We start from the raw sequence: 21,244 nt of genomic DNA, 5'->3' as shown, positions 1-21,244 counted from the left end.
AAAGAAGTCATCGCTGATTGTAATTCATGCTTGCCAGCATCTAAGCCCTTTTGTGCTAGGGCATGAAGTTGGTCCTGGAACTGCAGAGGTAAGGCCTCAGCAAAGTCTTGACTCTTCGTGAACAAGGCCCTATTATATTGGGTCATGTAGAGTTCGTAGGATGCAATGCGAGAGATTAGCATTGATCCATGGAATACCAGTCTTCCAAATGTATCCAGGAACTTCTGATCTTTCCCTGGGGGAATGGATGAATGAGGTTTGAAGCATCTGGCCCTCTTTTGGGCTGACTCTACAACCACTGAGTGATGATCCAACTGAGTTCTTCGGAAGCCAGAGGCTGACTGAACCAAGTAGGTGGCATCTACTTTTCGGTTAACAGGTGCCACAGAGCCAGGGTGCTCCCAGTTTCTCTTCAAAAGGATGTCATGAATACGGATGGACGATTCCCTTTGGAGCATCGAGAAATTGTAGAAGCTCTAGCATCTGGTGTCTAGAGTCCTCTTCTGTCTGAAGCTGGAATGGGACTGTTTCAGACATCTCCTTTACAAAATTAATAAAGGACAGGTCCTCTGGAGGAGAACACTTCTTTTCATCAGGAGGGGAGGGCTGAGAAGGTAGATCATCAGAATCCTGGGACTAATGTCAGTCCAAGGATTATAAGGGTCATCACCAGCTCCCAAATGTTCTTCAGAAGGAAGTAACGGGGTTATTCCTGAAGGCCCTGGCCTGGGCATCGATGGTCCCAAAGGAGGAATCGAAGGCATCTATGTAGGCATGGCTGGCATCGAGGGAGGCACCAATGGAATCTGTGACATCGATGGATGTGTCAGTGGCTGCACTCCCGATGGTGGAATGAAGAGCGGTGTTTCTTCATCTTCCTCCGATGACAAGGGAATTGGCAAGGAAGGAGTCTGGTACCTCTGTTCTCTCGGATCCACCGGTGGAAAGGCACCGATTATCTTGTCCATTCTAGCCAATAGCGGTGCCAGCACCATGGGCATTGGATCGGTGACTGAGGAGGAACCGGTATCGATGGAAGTTGGAAGCCCTGGAGTGCTTTGCCAATGGCCTCTTGGATCATCCGATCCAATTCCTCACAGAAATCTGGGGTATGAATACCCGGTTCCGGAGTGGGAGGAAGCACTGGCAAAGCTGGAGGGTCCACCAGTGAAGGTGGAATCGCGGATCCCGGCACCTGTCCAGGTGGGGAACACCTCAGTGATCCAGAGAAAGAAGAGGACGAAACCTTTTCTGTACGGGGCTCATTTGTCGGAGGCTCAGACGTCGATGTCGAGGGATGATGGTGTAGATATTTTTCTCGATGTTCCCCCCGGTATTTTTCCAGAGGAGGAACACCCGTGGAGTCATCGAGGCCAGTCAGACAGCAGCGGATTCCCAGTGCTGGCGCGACGTAGATGGCATTGGTTCAGATGACGTCGAAGCTATCGATGGAGTCGGGGTTTTTGGCCGAAAGAGAAGACCCATCTTATCGAGTCGAGCCTTGCGACCTTTTGGTGTCATTTGAGCACATTTGGTTCAAGTAAGGACATCGTGGCCGGACCCTAAGCACATCACATAGACCGTGTGAGGGTCAGTGATGGACATTGTTCTAGTGCAGTCGGGGCATGGACGAAAACCAGACACCATGGCTTTGACAAAATTTAGTCGTGGTGTGGTCGATGGCCGGAAGGCCAAGAGGGAAAACAGACTGGAATTGACTGCAAACGGGTAAAAAAAACAAAAAAAAACCAAAAACTTACCGTTCGACCGCAGACGAAAGAAATTGATAAGGGGACCCCTGTGGGGTAAAATATTTTTAAATTTTTCAAAGTTCCATGAGGAAAATTCCTGTCAGGAATCTGTGAGGAGCTCCTTAACCCGCGTGGCTACTGCTGCGCGGAAAAAAGAAGACTGAAGGGGGACCCTGCTGGCTGCAGGGTTGATGCTATGCTGGGCATGTCCAGAAGGTGCCAGTCAAAGTTCTTGAAACTTTGACAAAATAGTTCCGTGATTGGGCTCCATCCTGATGTCACCCATATGTGAGGACTACCATCCTGCTTGTCCTGTGAGAAATTATGATGTACAGAGAGAAAAACGGGGTCTATGAAAGGAAGAGCAGCAAAGCTAAAACAAAAAGGGACCCAAACAATTGCTATCTTCAGGAAATAAAAGTTTAGAAACAAATGTTTATTGGGGAAGGAAAGAGAAGATCATGTCTACTTGCTTATTAGATAGCAAGCAAAGATATCGAAGCTGGAAAGCAATTCCTCTGCCCCCAAGTCTAACATGGGCAAACATATTACCTGTGAACTTCCACTGAAACCTGGAGGCTGGCTGTACTCTGTGGAGTCGATAATACTACTTCAACATGGAAAACAAAATAAGAAAAAAAATCTGGTTAGTAAAACTATTTTAAGCAGTTTCTCTCTCTCCTAGAATAAATTAATATCCAAGTTAATTATCTAATTATACAACAATAAAAATAGATCCTGCATGGGATCAGTGGTAGTGCCTCATGCAGAATGAGTTGGATTCCCAGCCCTAGTCTTCCGTTGCCTGAGATAATTGGGGATGCTGCAGAGCCGGGTAGGAAGGAAGTCTGTCATCATACACTAGTTACAATTAACTGAATTTGGGGCACATGACTATAGGATAGCCTTCAGTCAACAGTGTATGAAATGTGCTGCAACAATGAAAACAAAAGCTGCACACTTAGTGCATGTTAGTAAATAGGTCCCAAGATGAATTAATCTTATGCACAGAAATAAGGTGCTTTTTGTAAAGTATTTCCCAAAGCACCTGTAGAATTTCAATACACTACCAAGAACACCATTTCTGTGTGCACACAATTCATCAAATTAAACACAAGTGTTTCTACGTGAGAGATAATATTTGTAGAAAATAGTATTAAACAAAAAATCTTTCAAAATAAATGTGAATAGCAAAGCAGCAGGAAATCTATCAACGTTTTGAGATCTTGCCAGGCATTTGTGACCTGGATTGGCCATAGCTGGAAACAGGGCAATGGGTTTGATGAACATTTGGTCTGATCTAGAATGGAAAATTGTTCTTAAAGCACTTCTTGATTCCTATTGGAGAAATTACTTACCTGATAATTTTGTTTTCCCTTAGTGTAGACAGAAGGACTCAGGACCAAAGGGTTTTGCTCCCCTGCCAGCAGATGGAGACTGAGTCAGATTTCAAAGCTGACATCACCCTAGATATACCCCTGCAGTGACATCAGCCCTACAGTATTATCTTCAAAAGCCTCAGTGGACATACTATTGACAGAACTTGATCAAAAACTAGATTTAAAATGGATAACCGTAACTGTACTCAACACTGAAACCCAGTAAGATTATAGATGCCCTGATCTAGGCTCCTGATGGCTTACCAGTAATCTTTTGGAATCGATATTCACTCCACAGGTGAATCCTTGGCACTGTTCTTGGGCAGCTATGGGCAGGATGATGAGTCCATCTGTCTACACTAAGGTAAACAAAACCATCAGGTAAATAATTTCTCCATTTCCTAGCATGTAGCCAAATGGACTCAGGACCAATGGGATAGATAAGAGCTACTCCCGATAGGGGCAGGAGGCTGCCTGCAGTTCGGTTAATACCGCCCTTGCAAAGGCTGCATCTTCTTGGGCCTGAATGTCCAGGTGACAGAACCTGGAGAAGGTGTGCAAGGAGGACCATGTCGCTGCTTGGCAGATGTCTACGGGAGAAAGCAGTCTAGCTTTCGCCCATGAGACCGCCTGAGCCCCAGTGGAATAAGCTTTAACCTGAAAAGGTAATGGCTTTCCTGCTTCCACATAGGCTCCCATGACCACCACCTTAATCCAGCGAGCTATAGTAGCCCATGAATCTGGTTCACCCTGCTTCCTTCCACCGTGAAGGACAAAAACAGGTGGTCTGTCTTTCGGACCGGTTCTGAAACTTCCAGATACCACACCAAAAGTCAACTGATATTCAAATGACAGAGGTGGTGGTATTCTTCTGCGTCCTTATCTAGGGATGGTAACAAAATGGACTGATTCAAAAGAAAGTCCGAGACTACCCTGGGCAAGAAGGATGGAAAAGTTCGAAGCCGTAATGCTCCTGGAGTCATCCGGAGGAACGGTTCCCAACATGACAAGGCCTGTGGTTCAGAAACGCGACGTGCCAAGCATATAGCCACAGGAACACAGTTTTCAAGGTTAAACACATGGAGTAAGACTGCGCAATGGCTGAAAGGAGGGTCCTGCCAAAAAATCCAGTACTAGATTTAGATTCTACAAGGGATGGCCAGAGGTGCTTCACCCCTTTCAGAAAACAGGCCACGTCCGGATGAGCCAACAGGTGGATTCCATGCACCTTGCCCCTGAAACAGGAGAGAGCACCACTACCTGGACCTTCAAAGAGTTTAGGTCAAACTTTTAATCAAGCCGTTCTGCACAAATTCCAGAATTAGTGGGATTTTGACTGTCGAGGGGAAACCCTGCGTTCCCTTGCACCAGGCCTCATATACTCTCCAGACTTGCATATACGCTAGGGATGTAGAGAACTTAAGCACTGAGTAGGGTGGAAATTACTGCCAAGTATCCTCGCTTCATCAGGCAAGCCCTTTCAAGGGCCAGTCCACAAGACAGAATGGAATCAGATCCTCGTGAAGGACCGTCCCTGCTGTAGCAGGTCCCTGTTTGGTAGGAGGCACAGGGGGGTCTCCACATATCATGGACACCTGGGCCAATCTGGAGCCACTAGTAAGACTAATCCCCTGTAGTGCTAGATTCTGCAAAGTACTCTGCCCAGCAGGGACCACAGAGAAAAGGTGTATAGCAAATCCTCTTCCGGCCAGGTCTGAATGAGATAGTCGATCTCCAGGTACCACTGATCTCTTCTGCGACTGAAGAATCTGGGAACCTTCGCGTTGAGATGTGGCCAGCAGGTTGATGGACGGAGACCCCAGTGATCTACTACCAGCGACAAGGCTGCTCAGACATTGTCTTTTCCTGCAATGTGGGAGGCTGATATCGTCTGTAGATATATTTCTACCCATTCCATTAGGAGGTCTATCACCTGTGACACTTGCTGGCTTTTGGTTCCACCCTGGCAGTTGATGTAGGCTATCATTGCGTTGTCTGACATTATGCAGACTGCTTGACCCTGGAGTATGTGGCTGAATTGTAGACACCAATCTGACTGCCCTGGCTTCCAGGCGATTTATGTTCTAGAGGACCTCTTACTCCCAAAGGCCCGAGACCTCTGGAATGTCTAGTTTCTGTAGGGGCAAAAGCATTGGGAGCTCTTGGATCGACCCTCGCAGGTGAGGGGCAATGTAACTGCTTTCACTTATCTTCTGGCAGTTATGGAACTGAGGATTCGTCCCGTTTACTAGACAGATTTTCCACTTTGCTTCTGAAGAGAAGTGATCCTTTAAAGAGCATCTTTGGGAGACTTGCCTTGGAGGTTGCGTCTGCTGACCAATTCCGCAGCTATAGCTGTCTTCTGGCCACAGAGGCCAATCCTCTGGCCATGGTACGGACTAGGTCCGAGCCCACGCCAGCTAGAAAAGCGGCAGCAGGTTCCATAACCAATCTGGAATTCTCCCTCAAGTCATCCACCTGCCGAGAGAGGAGCAGGTATGAACAAGCTACCAGGGCACAATAAGAAGCAATCTGTAAGGTCATTATTACTGCAAAGGCCTGTTTAAGGATGGACTCCTTCCGTCTATTGTATGCATCTTTTAAGGCCACTCCTCCTTCCACTGGTATAGTTGTTCGCTTAGAGACAGCACAGATCAGCACGTCCACTTTAGGGAAACGAAAATGTTCTCTCATTGCCGGATCCAGTGGGTATAGAAATTCTAATGCTCATCCATCTTTAAAACTTGCTTCTGGGACGTCCCACTCCAGGTCAATAAACTCCTGGATGGCTTCCAGTACCGGAAAGTAGCAAGCGGCTTTCCGTAGGGAAATCAGAACGAGATTCTTCTTTGGTTCCGTCAGAGTCCGCTCCAGGAACTCCCAGCATCTTCAGGGTCTAGGAAACCAGGACCGGCAATTAGTCTCTATGGAAAAACCATAACATGTCCAATACATTTCTAAACCAGGGGGATTTCCCCATCTTCCAAGGAATCTGTATCCTCCTCTTTGTCCGTGCTGTCCAGGTCCCTGCCAGGGACACCCTTGGTGAGGTGAGGCATGCCTTGAGGTCTTCTAATAGGACTGGGAGAGGGAGGGCTTACCGGCTGAAGTTCCATTCGTCCAGGGGCAAGTGAGGTAGCAGACTGTGCCTGTATGAAGGCTTGAAGGCCTTGAAAAAATTCCACCCAAGAGAATGCAGCTGGGTCCATGCCTAGCCCAGGAGGTACTGGGTTAAGTGCCATCAAGTTTCCCTCTCCCATGGATGACCCAGACCCAGGAGTACTCATATCTGGGGTACTTCCAGTTAAGACTGTGGCTGACCCACCCTCTGAATGGGAGGAGCTGGGCTTAGCAGTCCAGGAAGGCTAACTCTCCCTGGTCTTCCTCACAGAGCTGACATAAGCAAGAATCCAGGTCAGATTGTGCAGCCCTAATATGACAAGCAGTGCAAAGAGAAAGGCGCTTATGTTTCTTTGCTGCTGGAGCCATTGGCGACAGTAACTGCGTGTTCAGTTGGCTCATGCTTAATTTTATGCACACAAATTTCAGGCACCTATGCAAGCCAAGACGAGATGCACGCACAGCCCGTGTGCCCGGCGTGTGCTCAGAGCAGACAAACTGCACATACCAACGCTCTATGAAGGGCAATACAGCACACACAAAGACGCGCGCAAAATTTTTTAAACTTACCTGGGCTCAGCACTTACCGGCTGAATATAGAGATGGTCTCCAGCTGCACTCTGCTTCCTGCACCCGCTTAAGCAGCAAAGTCCATGCCAGAACTGGCTTCCAGACTAAGGCACATCTCTGCGGGATCTCTGAAATCGCCTCAGGAATTCTCAACTGAGCGAGGGATCTTTAGGTATCACCACAGGAGAGCAGAGCTCAACTTTCTCTCCAATTTAAAAATAGAATTTCTTGTTCCAAAAGGTTCAGCAATCCCCAAAGTGAAAGCACATCCACATCTGCTGGAGACAGAGAAATACTGAAGGGCTGAGGTCACTGCAGGGGTGTATCTAGGGTGACATCAGCTTTGAAATCGGACTCCATCTCCATCTGCTGGCAGGGGAGCATAACCCATTGGTCCTGAGTCCATCTGACTACACGCTAGGAAAGTACGATGTTACACCTGATATGACCTTCTCAGAGGACAGCAGAAAGACCAAATCGGCTCATCCAGTCTATCCAGTTATTCTTGTCCGTACTAAAAATATATCCAAACTGCCAGCCATAGAAGCTTGAGCGCTAGTAGAATCATTCCTTATTCGTTTGTCATCTTCCTCTTGTTCTCTACCATCTTAGGTAGATGAGCATACAGGTTCTCATACTTAATCCAATTCCTGTCTCTAGACCCTCCTCCAATTCTCATGTATCTTACCACCAAGTTCTATACCAATCTAAACAGATACCAAAACTTGTGAGGCTGTTGCCCTAAGGTGCAGAGTCCTAGATTCCTACAGCTTTGCTGGACCCGGCCACCCCTGAACTAGTTGGTTTCTGGGGGTAGTTGTACAGTCCTTGTACCAGCTACCCCATAGCTTGATGTTCTCTTATCTGGAACACAATGTATGTGCTGCTTAAGAATGTGGAACACAAATCTTTGCATATACATTTTTTTTTTTAATTCACCTTACTGTTGCTGCTCTTTCCTCGACTGATGAACTGGTAGGATGCAAAGATGCAACTGCACATTCTTACCTGTGTGAAGGTGAGCGAGCTTCAAACTGTGGCACTGTGCTGTCTTCACTAACAGGAGAATACAAGCCACTCATTTCCTGAAACAAAGCAATTTTCATAAAAAAAAAAATAAGCCATACCACACCACTAGAGTCATTTGATAACAGGATAAAATGGTTTATTGCATCAAACTATAGTGAATTATTTCTTTCCAGTTTAACATAAAAATGAAAAAAAAAAAGTTTACAGATCAGTACAGAAAAGCCTCAAGTCATTAACATCTAAAAAAAAAAAAGTGGCACAGCCAGAGATGGCTAAATCTTTGAAACTCTAAGTTTAACATTTAATTCTTATCCCTTGGTGACTTAAGATACAGGGATAAACATTTTCCCCCTTGCACTCACTCCATTAATATTTATAATGCTTAGCCCTAAGAAGGAGCAGTTTCGATTGAACAGGAGGAAGTTGCCAGGTCAAAAAAAAACAAAACAACCCCACAGGACACCGAGTATAAACTCAGTTGCAAATATGTACCCAACCGAATTCTCTAAATCAATGTGGCCCTGAAGACCTCCCCAACACAATAACCGTAGCCCTCCTTTGGGCTTCTAGTTCAATGAGTACTGGCTTCTATCAGAACAGGCTACAGCAATATGAGCCTTCATTTGCAACTAGATGGAGGTTCCCCCTATTTTAACACGCTCCCTTCTAGCCCACTAACTACATAAACAATCCTTAGCCTAGAACCACAGTGCAGCTCCCTGTACAACCTTAATACACATGCACTCTTTGCCTAACCAGTCTACTGCTGAGTGATGGCTGAAACATCCTCCCTCAAGAGATAGAGAAATCAAATAAACCTGCATCTCCCACCTAATGCTGCACAGCATTGCCTCTAAGCCATCCCTGCTTAATCTTAGCACAAAAACTGCAAAATGTAAACAGCTGCACCAGGTTTTAACCATGTAATATGATTTTGAAAACAGAAGTTTCTTTTTACTACCATGAAAATCTATAAACACTGCTGTAAGCAACAAATTAAAGGAAGTGAGAACAGCAGTCACTTCATTTTTCCTATCAATAAAGCACATGGTATAAATCTAAGTGAACAGTCTGTAGGCCAGTTTGATAGGGATGAAAGACAGCTGAAGTTTTAGCCCCCATCTTGGGTGTCCTCACCTCAACTCGTTTAATATCTTCTTCCAGAACACTTAGTTCCTTTTGGATCTGCTCGAGTTGCTACAAAATAAAACACAAGAAATTAAACAGAAATTTGTAATGATCACCTATGAACTGAACCTTTTCTTAAAATACAGTTCCACTTACTGAGCATTTTAAAGCCTTTCATGGAATAACTGTACCCATCCAGACCCAACATGAAAACTTTTAACTTATTTTAGTAAACTTGAAATTCTTTATTCATCTGTAATTATAAAAATATTAATACATAAGGGAATTCATTGACAACACTCCCACACACCACCATGTCAACAAGGTTGGTCAGGCTCAGGCATATCATGGAAGTGTTTGAGCTCAGGGTGGTATGACTATTATAAGGACTACTTGTAACCAGAGATTGGCACTGTAAATTTTATTTTATTTATATTCTACTTTTTGGCACTTCAAAGCAAATTAAACAGAGTTGCTTACCTGTAACTGGTGTTCTCTTAGGACAGCAGGATGTTAGTCCTCACATATGAGTGACATCGGATGGAGCCCGGTACAGAAAACTTGTCTCAAAAGTTTCTAGAACTTTGACTGGGTACCCTGAGCATGCCCTATACCACGTATCTATGCGGGGTCCCTCTTCAGTCTTGTAAAACAAAATTATGATCAAAATAAAACTATTGGAGAAACCCAACTCCATGGGCTGGCAGGTGGGTTTTGTGAAGACTAACACTTTGCTGTCCTAGGAGAAAACCTGTTACAGGTAAGCAACTCTGCCTTCTCCTAGGACAAGCAGGATGGTAGTCCTCACACATGGGTGAATCCCTAGCTACAGGCTGCTCCTCAATACAAAAAGGGGCCAAACAGAACCCAACCAGGTGCCAACAGGCCCAACAACCATAGTGCTATTTGTAACAAAGGGGGAGACAGACTGAACCCAAACAATGGGCCATAGGCAGATAGAGTTGGGTTCTACACCTCAAAGAGATTCCGGAAGACAGACTGGCCAAACCTACTGTTACGTCAGCCATCCCTATCCAGACAGTAATGAGATGCGAATGTGTGGAGAGAACTCCACGTTGCAACCTTGCAGATCTCCTCCATGGGAACTTCTCGCAAGTGGGCCACTGACATTGCCATGGCTGACAGAATAAGACTTGACGTGACACCCAAGTTAGGACATGCAATCTGCTAGCCAATTGGATAGTGTGCTTGGCAACGGCAACTCCCAATCTACTTCTGTCAAAAGAAAGAGAAAGTTGGATGGACTGTCTATGGGCTTCTGTCCACTCCAATTAGAAGGCTAAGGCTCTCTTGCAATCCAAACTGTGCAGTGCTCATTCGCCTTGGTGCGAATGGGGCCAGGGGAAAAATGCTGGCAGGACGACTGACTGCTTAAGATGGAAATCCATCAACACCTTAGTCAGGAACTTAGGATGCATACACAGGACCACCCTGTCATGATAAAACAGTGTAAGGTGGCTAAGTCATTAAGGCCTGGAGCTCATTGACCCTCTGTGCTGAAGTGACCGCCATGAAGAATATGACCTTCCAGCTCAGGTACCTCAGGTCACAGGTGCGCAGCAGCTCAAAGGGAGCTTTCATCAGCTGAGCTAGCACCATACTGAGGACCCAAGACTCCACGGGAAGCCTTAGGGGAGGCTCCAACTGAAGCAGACCCCACATGAAGCATACAACTATAGGTGGTACAGAGATGGGCGTACCCTCCACACTGTGGTGATATGTGCCAATTGCACTCAGATGAACTCTGACAGAGTTGGTTTTAAGACCAGCCTCCAAAAGGTACAGAAGGAAGTCAAGCAGTTTTTGTGTGGAGCAGGAGAAAGGATCTAGGGCCTTTTGCTCACACCACATGGAAAACCACCTCCACTTCAGTCTGGAGGACTTTATAGTGGAAGGCTTTCTAGAAGCCACTAGGACTTGAGACATCTTCAGAAAGATCAAGCAGCTGCAGAATCAGCCTCTCAACATCCAGGCTGTGAGCGACAGGTTGGGATGCTGCAGCCTGCCCTGATCTTGTGTGATGAGATCTGGGGAAGTCCCCAGACTGATTGGTTTCCAGATGGACAACTCCAGGAGGACTGGAAACCAGACCTGTATCAGCCAATGGGGGGCTATGAGAATCATAGTCCCCCCGGGTCCTCGCAAAGCTTCAGGAGAGTTTTTGTGACTTGAGGAATTGGAGGATATGCTTACAGAAACCCCTGCCCTAATCGTGGGCAAAGGCATCTGAGGCTGGTTTGCCGGCCGGCCTGTACAGGGAGCAGAACAGAGTCACCTTCCTGATGCAGGGGGATGTGAACAAGTCCACGTCTAGGCTTCCCCAGACATGGAAGATCCAGGTCACCACCCCCTGATTCAGGGACCACTTATGGGGTCTGAAGGCTCAACTCAGTCTATCCACTATCACAATCTCCGTTCTGGCCAGATACATGGCTCGGAGCACCATCCCGTGGAACAGAGCCCAGAAGCAAATCTGGACCACTTCCTGACAGAATTACGATCCCGTGCCTCCCTGCTTGTTGACACACACATTGCTACTTTGTTATCTATCTGGATCAGGACAACTTTGTTGAACAGCTGATCTCTGCAAGCCCATAGGGTGTACTTGATTTGATCGGGATTCCCAGACAGACCATAGACCCTGGGTGCAGAGCCTGTTCACATGAGCACCCCACCACAGAGTGGACGCATCCATGGTAAGGACAATTTGGGTAGGGGGAGTTTGAAAAGATATTCTCTGCTCCAAATTTGACAGAACTCATCACCAGGACAAGGAGCCCTGGAGAGATGATGCAGTTTCGAGCCTGGAGGATCTGGGTGGACTAGCGCCACCATGACTCCAGGGTCCATTGGGTTCTGCACATGTGTAAACATGCCAGGGGAATAACATGGATGTTTGCAGCCATGTGGCCCAACAACCTCAACATGTGACAAGCTGATACCTGCTGGCTCTGTTGAATCATCTCCACTATGGACGTCAAAGTGATCACCCCGGAACGCAGCTGAAAGGCTTTGCCTAAGCAGTGTCTAACATGGTTCCTATGAAGTCCAATTGAAGTAACAGGCTGAGATGGAACTTTGGGTAGTTAACGAACCCTAATGACTCCACCACCCAGATGGTCAAGTGCAATAACTGATCTGCACCCACCTACAAGGTGCTCTTGACTAGCCAATCATCCAGATAAGGGAAAACGTGCACTTCCAGTCTGTGAAGGTGCGCCCCCACCACAGCCAGGCACTTTATGAAGACATGTGGCACTGATGCTAGCCCAAACGGCAATGCTCCGTTCTGGAAGTACTGTTTCCCCACCACAAATCTGGAGATACTTCCTGTGACCTGGAACATCTCGGCAAAGCTGGACTGGGGGCTGCAGGACACAGTGGCAGCAGTCTCAGTAGAGCTTCTTCCTCGGAGGAACCGGCCTTGACCACCGCATTGGGCAGGGAGAGCATCTTTTCTTTTTTTTCCCTGTGTGCAGGTCCCTCTGTTCCCCTGTACCTTAGGTTTGGCAAATTTTTTTTTTTTGCTTCTGCCTCCCCCCGTCCGTGGTGGCGGTGCATGGGTAACCACTGACGTTGGTCACCCGCAGGCACCAGCACGGTCGGTAAGACCCCAATGAGCACAGAGATGCTCCAGCAGTGGTTCCAACAGGGAACATCGGTGTTGCCAGCTCAATGCCCCACAGCACCCTATTGACTGCCAGCTGGACTCTGCGCTCCAACTCCTCTTCAAAGGTTGCTGATGCCAGAAGGAGGCAGGAGGGGTGACCAGGTCCTCCTCAAAGCCCCAAGGTGGATCGACGACTGACACCAAGACCAGCAGAGACCATCGTGAACTCCCAACATCTATGGAGGACTGGCAATCCTCACCATGGGGTCATTTCAGGGGCATCATGGCACACGCCGGCACTAACTCCTGCACTGTGAATAGAAGGTGACCAGTGCCAATGCTTCCTCTGCTTCCCTTAGTGCTTAGCCCAGTCTTTCCCTGGTGCAGAGGTCGAAAATGACGAAACCGATATCTTCGACCTGGAAGAGACCAACAGGGTCTCGTCTCCAGCACCCTTATCTGCCAGCAGCATCAATAGAGTGGACAGCTCCACCAATTCAAGTGCTCTGGGTCCATCAGTGTGGCTCCATGGTCCTTCGGCATCGATGCAGATGTCAATGGCTCAGGCTCTCTCATACCAAAGAGCTTCTCCTTCTTAGACGTGAGCGTGACATCCCTTCGGGATCATTTGGTTGCACAAGCAGCACCCCCGGATGTTGTGTGATGCACCCACGCAAAGGATACCCACATTGTGTGGGTCTGATATGGACATAGTCCTCTGGCACCAACGAAAACCCGACTAGGCCATGATTTTAACACAAACCTAAAGGGAGAAAACGACAATGGAGGCATCGGGTGACCGACGTCAGTGGTTACCCATGCACCGCCACCACGGGGGGGGGGGAGGCAGAAGCAAAAAAAAAAAAATTTGCCAAACCTAAGGTACAGGGGAACAGAGAGGGACCTGCACACAGGGAAAAAAAAGAAAAAAAAAAAAATCAGTGAAAGTTTTGCAAATACTTTAAAGCAAAATCACAAGCTCAGAAACCACAAGGCAAAAGCACAACAAGGGAAAAAAGAAAAAGACTGAAGAGGGGCTGTGCGTGGAATAGGGCAAGCTGGGCATGTTCAATGTGCCCAATCAAATTTCTAGAAACTGACATAAGTTTTCCATGCCAGGCTCCATCCGATGTCATCACCCATGTGTGAGAACTATCATCCTGCTTGTCCTAGCAGAACATCCAGGTACTGTGGGTATTTCCCTATCCCCAATCTAAGATGCATATCCTGCTTCAACGGCAGGGGAGAAGAAAAACAACCAATAAGGGCTGAATAACACAGACTGGGTAAAACAAATAAGCATGGGTGTAGCTTGCTTATTGCGGCGGTTACTTCCCCTACTACCCATAACTAATCAAGCTTGATATTTCACTTGGTTGCAGCTCCATCACTGCTCTCTACATTAATGGTGGGGGTGGAAGGGAAATAGAACCAAAGAGCTAAGAGAAACAGATAAGTATGAGAAAAAAAATGTGAAGCTTGCTGGGCAGACTGGATGGGCCGTTTGGTCTTCTTCTGCCGTCATTTCTATGTTTCTATATGGCAAGTTTTAAACAACCACACGTACACATGTATGAAGGCTTGTGCTAATAAACACGGTCATTTTATAACATATGCACATAATATAAAATAGGCTGAATCCGCGCACACGTGCGCAATTTTGTACGAATGTGCCTGTGTGTACAAATGCCACCTCTACCGCACAAAAGTGGGGGGAGGTTTACATACATGTGCAGACACAATTACCTGATTCCCCAGTCTGTTCCCAGTTCGCCCAATTAAAGGATAGGACTTCTTAAACCCACCCCCCACCCCCCAGTTAACGTCTCCCTTTTACCCCCAATCCTTAAAATGCCACTAACTTGCCTTAATTTGTTTTATTACTCATATGCCATCCATAGCAGAAGTAAAGCTAAACAGATAGGGACCCTGGCATGCGCGCAAAAACAATTACACTGGTTTCATTCATATTTCCTGGACCACCCATGCACTGCCCAGACCATACACCACCTCTTTTTTGTAAAAACGTTTTTTTGCATGTACAATACATGCTTACTCTTGTGCTTTTTAAAATCCGTGCAACACGCATCAGCCCAACTTCTGCGCGTATTGAGTTTTTAAAATGGAGAAATTACTTACCTGATAATTTTGTTTTCCTTAGTGTAGACAGATGGACTCAGGACCAATGGGTATAGTGTAATCCTGCTAGCAGTTTGAGACGGATCAGATTTCAATCTGACGTCAGCCCCTAGTACATATACCTCTGCAGGAAGTGTAGCTCTTCAGTATTCTCCTTGAAAAGCATTGTGGATATATGTGTGACTGACTGATTGATTAACTTAATATAGTTAACTTGGATGACTTCATAACTTGGTTAAATGTTAAATTTGATTAACATGATTAACTTGAACTGGTTGATTGACTATAGCTGGAGAACGCCAGCGTACTCAACCGGAAAGCATAGACACCCGGCAGGGTGGATGCCCTAGGTAAATGAAAATCATGGCTTACCCTTGAACATTTGAAGGCCCTGCGTGACGGCAGCCAAGGGTGGGATGCTGAGTCCCATCTGTCTACACTAAGGAAAACGAAATTATCAGGTAAGTAATTTCTCCATTTCCTAGCGTGTAGCAGATGGACTCAGGACCAATAAGATGTATAAAAGCTACTCCCGATCCGGGTGGGAGGCTGTCCGTGACCCACTTAGTATTGCCCTTGCAAATGCTGTGTCCTCCCGAGCCTGAACATCCAGACTGTAAAACCTGGAGAAGGTGTGGATGGAGGACCATGTAGCCGCCCTGCAGATCTCAGCGGGTGACAACATTCTAGTTTCTGCCCATGATACTGCCTGGGCTCTGGTAGAATGGGCCTTGACCTGTAGAGGTGGTGGCTTGCCAGCTCCTACGTAGGCCGCCTTGATGACTTCCTTGATCCAGCGGGCGATGGTTGCCCGTGAGGCCGCTTCCCCTTGTCTCTTTCTGCTGTGAAGGACGAAAAGGTGGTCCGTTTTTCGTATGGGCTCAGACATTTACAAGTATCTGGATAGGAGTCTGCCGATGTTGAGGTGGCGGAGACTATGGGCTTCTTCCGAATTCTTCCGGCCATCCGTCATTGGTAGCGAGATGGTCTGGTTATGGTGGAAGCGTGAGACCACTTTGGGGAGAAAGGAGGGGACCGTGCGTAGTTGGATGGACCCCGGGGTGAGCCTGAAGAACAGCTCACGGCAGGACAGTGCTTGTAGTTCTGATATGCGGCGGGCTGAACACACCGCCAGCAAAAACACCGTCTTCAAGGTTAACAGGCGAAGGGACAGGCCTCATAGGGGTCTGAAGGCGGTTCCCGCTAGGAAGTCCAAAACGAGATTGAGATTCTACAGAGGTACCGGCTATTTTAGTGGTGGGCGAATGTGCTCGACTCCTTTCAGGAAGCGTGACACGTCCGGGTGAGAGGCTATGCTGTCGCTCTTGGAGCCGTAGCATGACAGGGCAGCCACCTGTACCTTGATGGAGTTGAGGGACAGGCCCTTCTGTAGTCCGTTCTGTAAGAATTCCAGGATCACGGGAACTGTGAATGAGCGTGTTTTGATGTTGTGGTCTTCGCACCAGGCTTCAAATACTCTCCAGATCCTTATGTACGTTAGTGATGTGGAGAACTTGCGTGCTCAGAGGAGGGTGTCGATTACCACCCCTGAGTACTCGCTCTCTCTCAGGCGAGCCCTCTCCAATGGCCAGACCGTAAGAGAGAATTGAGCTGGATCCTCGTGGAGGATCGGACCTTGTTGTAGCAGGTCCCTGTGTGTGTGTGGGGGGGGGGGGGGGGCAGGGGTAGGGGGTTCCCTGCCAGCAGTCTTCTCGGCCAGTCTGGAGCCACCAGAAGAACTAGTCCCTTGTGTAGGTGTATCTTGTGAATGATTGCGCCTGGTAGGGGCCACGGTGGGAAGGCGTAGAGTCCCCGGGGGCCAGGGCATCAATCCCTTGGGACTGTGGTTCCCGCCTGCGGCTGAAGTATCTGGATACTTGGGCGTTGGATCTGTTTGCCAGAAGGTCCATGTCAGGTGTCCCCCACCAATCCACTATTATCTTGAAGGCTGTGGATGACAGCCTCCATTCTCCTGGGTCTAGACTTTCCCTGCTGAGGAAGTCTGCAGTGATGTTGTCTTTCCCGGCGATGAGGATGGCGGAGATCTCCTGGATGTTTGCTTCCGCCCACGCCATCAGGGGGTCTATTTCTAGGGACACCTGTTGGCTTCTGGTTCCCCCCTGCCGGTTGATGTAGGCCACTGTCGTGGCATTGTCTGACATTACTCTGACCGCTTTGTTTCGAAGTCTGTGGACGAACCGCATGCAGGCTAGTCTGACTGCTCGCGCTTCTAGGCGGTTGATGTTCCATCCCGCCTCTTCTGCGTTCCACTGCCCTTGGGCGGTTAGCTCCTCGCAGTGTGCTCCCCATCCTCGTAGACTGGCATCTGTGGTGAGTAGAGTCCAGGTTGGGGAGGATAGTTTTGATCCCCGGCTCATGTGGCTAGGCTGCAGCCACCACCGTAGCTGGGTCCGAACTCTGCCCGGGAGTAATAGACGTACGGTGCAGTTCTGGGACCATGGTCTCCACTGTTATAGGAGTGAGCGCTTAGAGGCCTTCATGTGTGTTCATGCCCATGGCACAACTTCCAGTGTGGATGCCATCAGCCCAAGGACTTGTAGGTAATCCCATGCTTGGTCCGAAAGGACTGGTTCCTGCCCGTAGGGGCGGGGCGCTTGGTCATTGTTCCTGTAAGGATTTGAAGCGCTGCGAACTTCTGCCCCTGGAGGACCTGGGGAAGGGCGCTGGTTTCTCTTTGTCTTATCTTCCGGCAGTCGCAGCAATGGGGACTCGCCCCATTTGTCGGCCAGTTTCTCTGGTTCGCTGCCGAACAGGAGGGATCCTTTGAAGGGCATCCTTGTGAGGCGCGGTTTGGAAGATGCGTCGGCCGACCAGCTTCGGAGTCAGAGTTGTCTCCTGGCAGCCACCGCAGAGGACACTCCTCTGGCTGCTGTGCGCACTAAGTCAGAGGCAGCGTCCACTAGGAATGATACCGCTGGTTCCATGTCTTCTCCCGGGGTGTTCCTGATTTGTGATGGCCGGCACGTGTCACAATGGTACAGCAGGCCGCAATTTGTAGAGACATAGCGGCAACATCAAATGATTGAGGATGGACTCCAGACGTCTGCCATGCGCATCTGAGCGCAGCTCCTCCCTCCACTGGGATAGTGGTGCGCCTAGAGACCGCGCAAACCATAGCATCCACTCTTGGGCAAAAAAAAAAAGTGATGCACTTAGGGAAGAATAACCCAAATTATAGCTACATAATGCAAGGTTCCACACATTAGGAGTGGAAAAGGAACTAGGTGTCATAGTTGAAAATACGTTGAAATCTTCTGCTCAGTGTGCAGTAGCAGCCAAGAAAGCAAATAGAATGCTAGGGTTTATTAGGAAAGGAATGGAGAATAAAACAGAATATCATAATGCGAGACCTCATCTTGAGTGTTCTGGTCACCATATCAAAAAAGATATAGCAGAATTAGAGAAGGTCTATATGACCAAAATGATGAAGGGAATTGAACAATTTCCCTATGAAGAAAGGCTAAAGAGGTTAGGATTATTCAGCTTGGAGAAGAGACAGCTGAGGGGAGAGATAATAGAGGTCTATAAAATAATGAGGACTAGAACGAACAAACAGTTTACTCTTGTGAAAACTACAAAGACCAGGGGACACAGAATGAAGATACTAGGTAATATATTTTCTCTTATTAGTTTTAACTGTATTTTACTCAATTCATAATTAAGCTCTGGAATTCGTTGTCGGAGGATGTGGTGAAAGCTATTAGTGTAGCTGTGTTTAAGGCTCACCTCTGAGGGATATCGAATCACCTCAGGAAAGTCTTGACAGTGGGAGGGACCGTTAGGTTTCACCGCAGGAGAAGCGGGTCTCTCTTCTTAAAGGTAAATTTTCTCTCTTGTAAATGTCACACTATTCTCTTTTGGATAGTGTCTGCATCTGCTATGGGAGACTGAGAAATACTGAAGAGCTAAGCATGCTGCATGGGTATATGTAGTCTGACATCAGCTTTGAAATCTGACTCAGTCTCCCATCTGCTATCAGGAGAGCATAATACCCATTGGTCCTGAGTCCATCTGGCTACATGCTAGGAAAAAGTCCATTACCCATTAAGGTAGAGTTGCAGAAATCCACTGCTTATTCTTAGGATAAGCAGCTTGGAATCTATCTACACCTTGAATTCCTGACAAGTACTTGTGACCTGGCTTGGCCACTATTGGAAATAGGATACTAAGCTTGGTGGACCTTTGGTCTGACCCAGTGTGGCAAATCTTATGTTAAGACCAACACCTTTATAAATGAAGAACCAATTCAATGGTTTGAAACCAAAACCCCAGCAACACAATGAGAATATTCAATGACAGCAATCTACCGTATTTTCCGGCGTATAAGATGACTTTTTAACCCCTGAAAATCTTCTCGAAAGTCGGGGGTCGTCTTATAGAGCAGCTCTTCTCACCTGTGTGTCGCGTGCTCCCGGGTCTCTCCAGCTGCTCTTCCTTCCCTGCTGCCGTTGCCGCTGGGCTATCAGCACGTTCAAGCCCAGCGGGAACGGCAGCGGTGCAAAAAAAAAAAAAAAAAGCTGTGGCATCCGCGGCTGGCCTTTTCTTCTTCCCGCGCCTGCATTCCCCCTCCCCGGACCCGGAACAGGAAGTGATACGCGGTGCGCGGGAAGAAGAAAGGCCGTGCCGCGTGATAAAGTAGCAGCGGCCGCTGCAGCATCGCCCCCCGAGCAATTGAAGCAGCCGGTAATCGAGAAAGGAGACAGCAGCAGGAGCCTCCCGCGGCCGATGGGATTCTTCTTTCTTGGCCTGCGGGGGGCTGGAGGAGGAGGAGGCTGCTGCAGCAGCTACTATTTGTGCTGGGGGGGGAGGGGAGAGGAAGTGAGAGAGAGAGAGAGAAGCAGCCAGCCAGCCTGTGTGTAAGTGAGAGAATGATTTTTGACTGAGAGCATGTCTGTGATTGAGAGAAACTGGTCAGAGAGGTCATGTGTGTGTATATGTGAGAGACAATGAAAGTGACTGCTCAGAGAGATGACTGATGTGTATGTGAGTATGAGAGAGAGAGAGAGAGAAAAAGCATGGAAGTGAGAAATCTGGGTATGTGAGAAAGCATGGGAGTAAGAAGCCTGATTATGTGAGAGAGAGCATGGGAGTGGGAGGGCTGTGTGTGTGTGTGCGTGCATGAGAGAGAGACTGGTTGATAAGGTGACGGTGTGTGTGTGAGAGAAAGAGACTGGTGTGTGTGAATGTGAGAGAATGTGATTCAGGGAATGAGAAGCCTGTGCACGTGGAGAGTGAGCATGGAAATAAGAGAGAGACTGGTGTGTGTGTGTGAGACAGAGAAAGTGATTATGAGAGTGAGAAGCCTGTATATGTACGGTAAGGAGAACACGGGAGTGGGAAGCCTGTGTGTGTGTATGGCATGAGAGAAACTGTTCAGGAAGGTGTCTGGTGTTTGTGGCAAAGACTGTTTGGGAAATGATTGGTGTGTGAGAGACAGAAACTGGTCATGGGGGCATGACTGGTATGGGGTGTGTGTGTGAGAGACATGGGCCCTAAGGAAGAGGACCATGAGGATAGAGCTTAGCCACTACTGCTGCTTCTGGTGTGTGCTACGAACTGCATGGAAGAGGAGTAGGAGAGCTGCTGGAGGGGGGTAAGGAAAGGTGGCTTTTAAGTTTATTTTCTTGATTGACTGCCATTTTAATTATTTAATATTATGTGATGTGTCTGCTTTTTTGAAATATTTTATTGGTGTTTGGAGAATGTTTAATAGTTTTTATGAGTTTTTAATTGTTGGATGTTATTCTGTTCATATCTGTTTTGAAACATTTATTCTGCTTATTAGTATAGTTTTACAATTATTTCTGTGTGGGGATCTATAGCTGCTTGCTAGTTCTGTTTTCCTAATAAGAGGTGTATTGGTTTTTAGGGTCTGATTTAATATTTGTAGTGTTGCCTTTTCATAGATAGGGTTGCTCCTGTTTGAGTGTAAAATTATTTTTTTTCTTAAAAATATGTATAAAAAGGGGGGGGTCGTCTTATACACCCAGTCTTATACGCCGGAAAATACGGTAGATCTAAATTATTACAAACTAGGGATGTGCATTCGTTTGAAATGAATGGGTAAAATAAAATGAATGCGACCATTTCATTCGTGAAGCCTCAAAATTAATAGAGGGTACCAACAAATTTAAACAAAAATAGTTTCATTTGTTTATGTCTTCCATTCAAATCTATGGCACATTTAAAAGTTCTGCAGTGAGACTTAACTAAAGCAACCAACCATTGCCTGTGTGGGTTAGCAGCCAGGCTGGAAATGAGGCAGGAGAAGTAGGTAAGTAGAATGAAAGACTCATCAATGAAGATTTTTTTTTTAAAATAGCCTATAGATGTATCTGGATTATAGGGTGAAGCCAGTCACTAAAAAGGAGTGCATAGCTAAATCAATGTCTGCTGTCCTTAGCTATTCAAAGATGGAAGCCTAGCCATGCTGTAGAGAGATCTCATGTTTTACCACTGAAAGCACCCAATATTTA

The 21,244-nt window shown here is 47.3% G+C and overlaps 1 protein-coding gene across 2 annotated transcripts in view; it reads right to left on the bottom strand.

Annotated features, from left to right (window-relative positions):
- The window catches only part of COP1 (COP1 E3 ubiquitin ligase), a 440,422-nt gene that overhangs the window by 350,048 nt on the left and 69,130 nt on the right, over window positions 1-21,244 (bottom strand). Inside the window, exons 7-9 of one of the 2 annotated variants that reach the window (XM_029618041.1) lie at window positions 8,987-9,046; window positions 7,829-7,905; window positions 2,304-2,361 (exon numbers count right to left, since the gene is read on the bottom strand). In XM_029618041.1, the coding sequence (XP_029473901.1) occupies window positions 2,304-2,361; window positions 7,829-7,905; window positions 8,987-9,046 (195 nt within the window). The remainder of the gene's footprint in view (window positions 1-2,303; window positions 2,362-7,828; window positions 7,906-8,986; window positions 9,047-21,244) is intronic. The other variant, XM_029618042.1, reaches the window with a different exon arrangement.

Source organism: Rhinatrema bivittatum, chromosome 10 (assembly GCF_901001135.1).
Source record: "Rhinatrema bivittatum chromosome 10, aRhiBiv1.1, whole genome shotgun sequence".
NCBI classification, from domain to species: domain Eukaryota; kingdom Metazoa; phylum Chordata; class Amphibia; order Gymnophiona; family Rhinatrematidae; genus Rhinatrema; species Rhinatrema bivittatum.
This window is presented reverse-complemented; position numbering and strand designations above follow the sequence as displayed.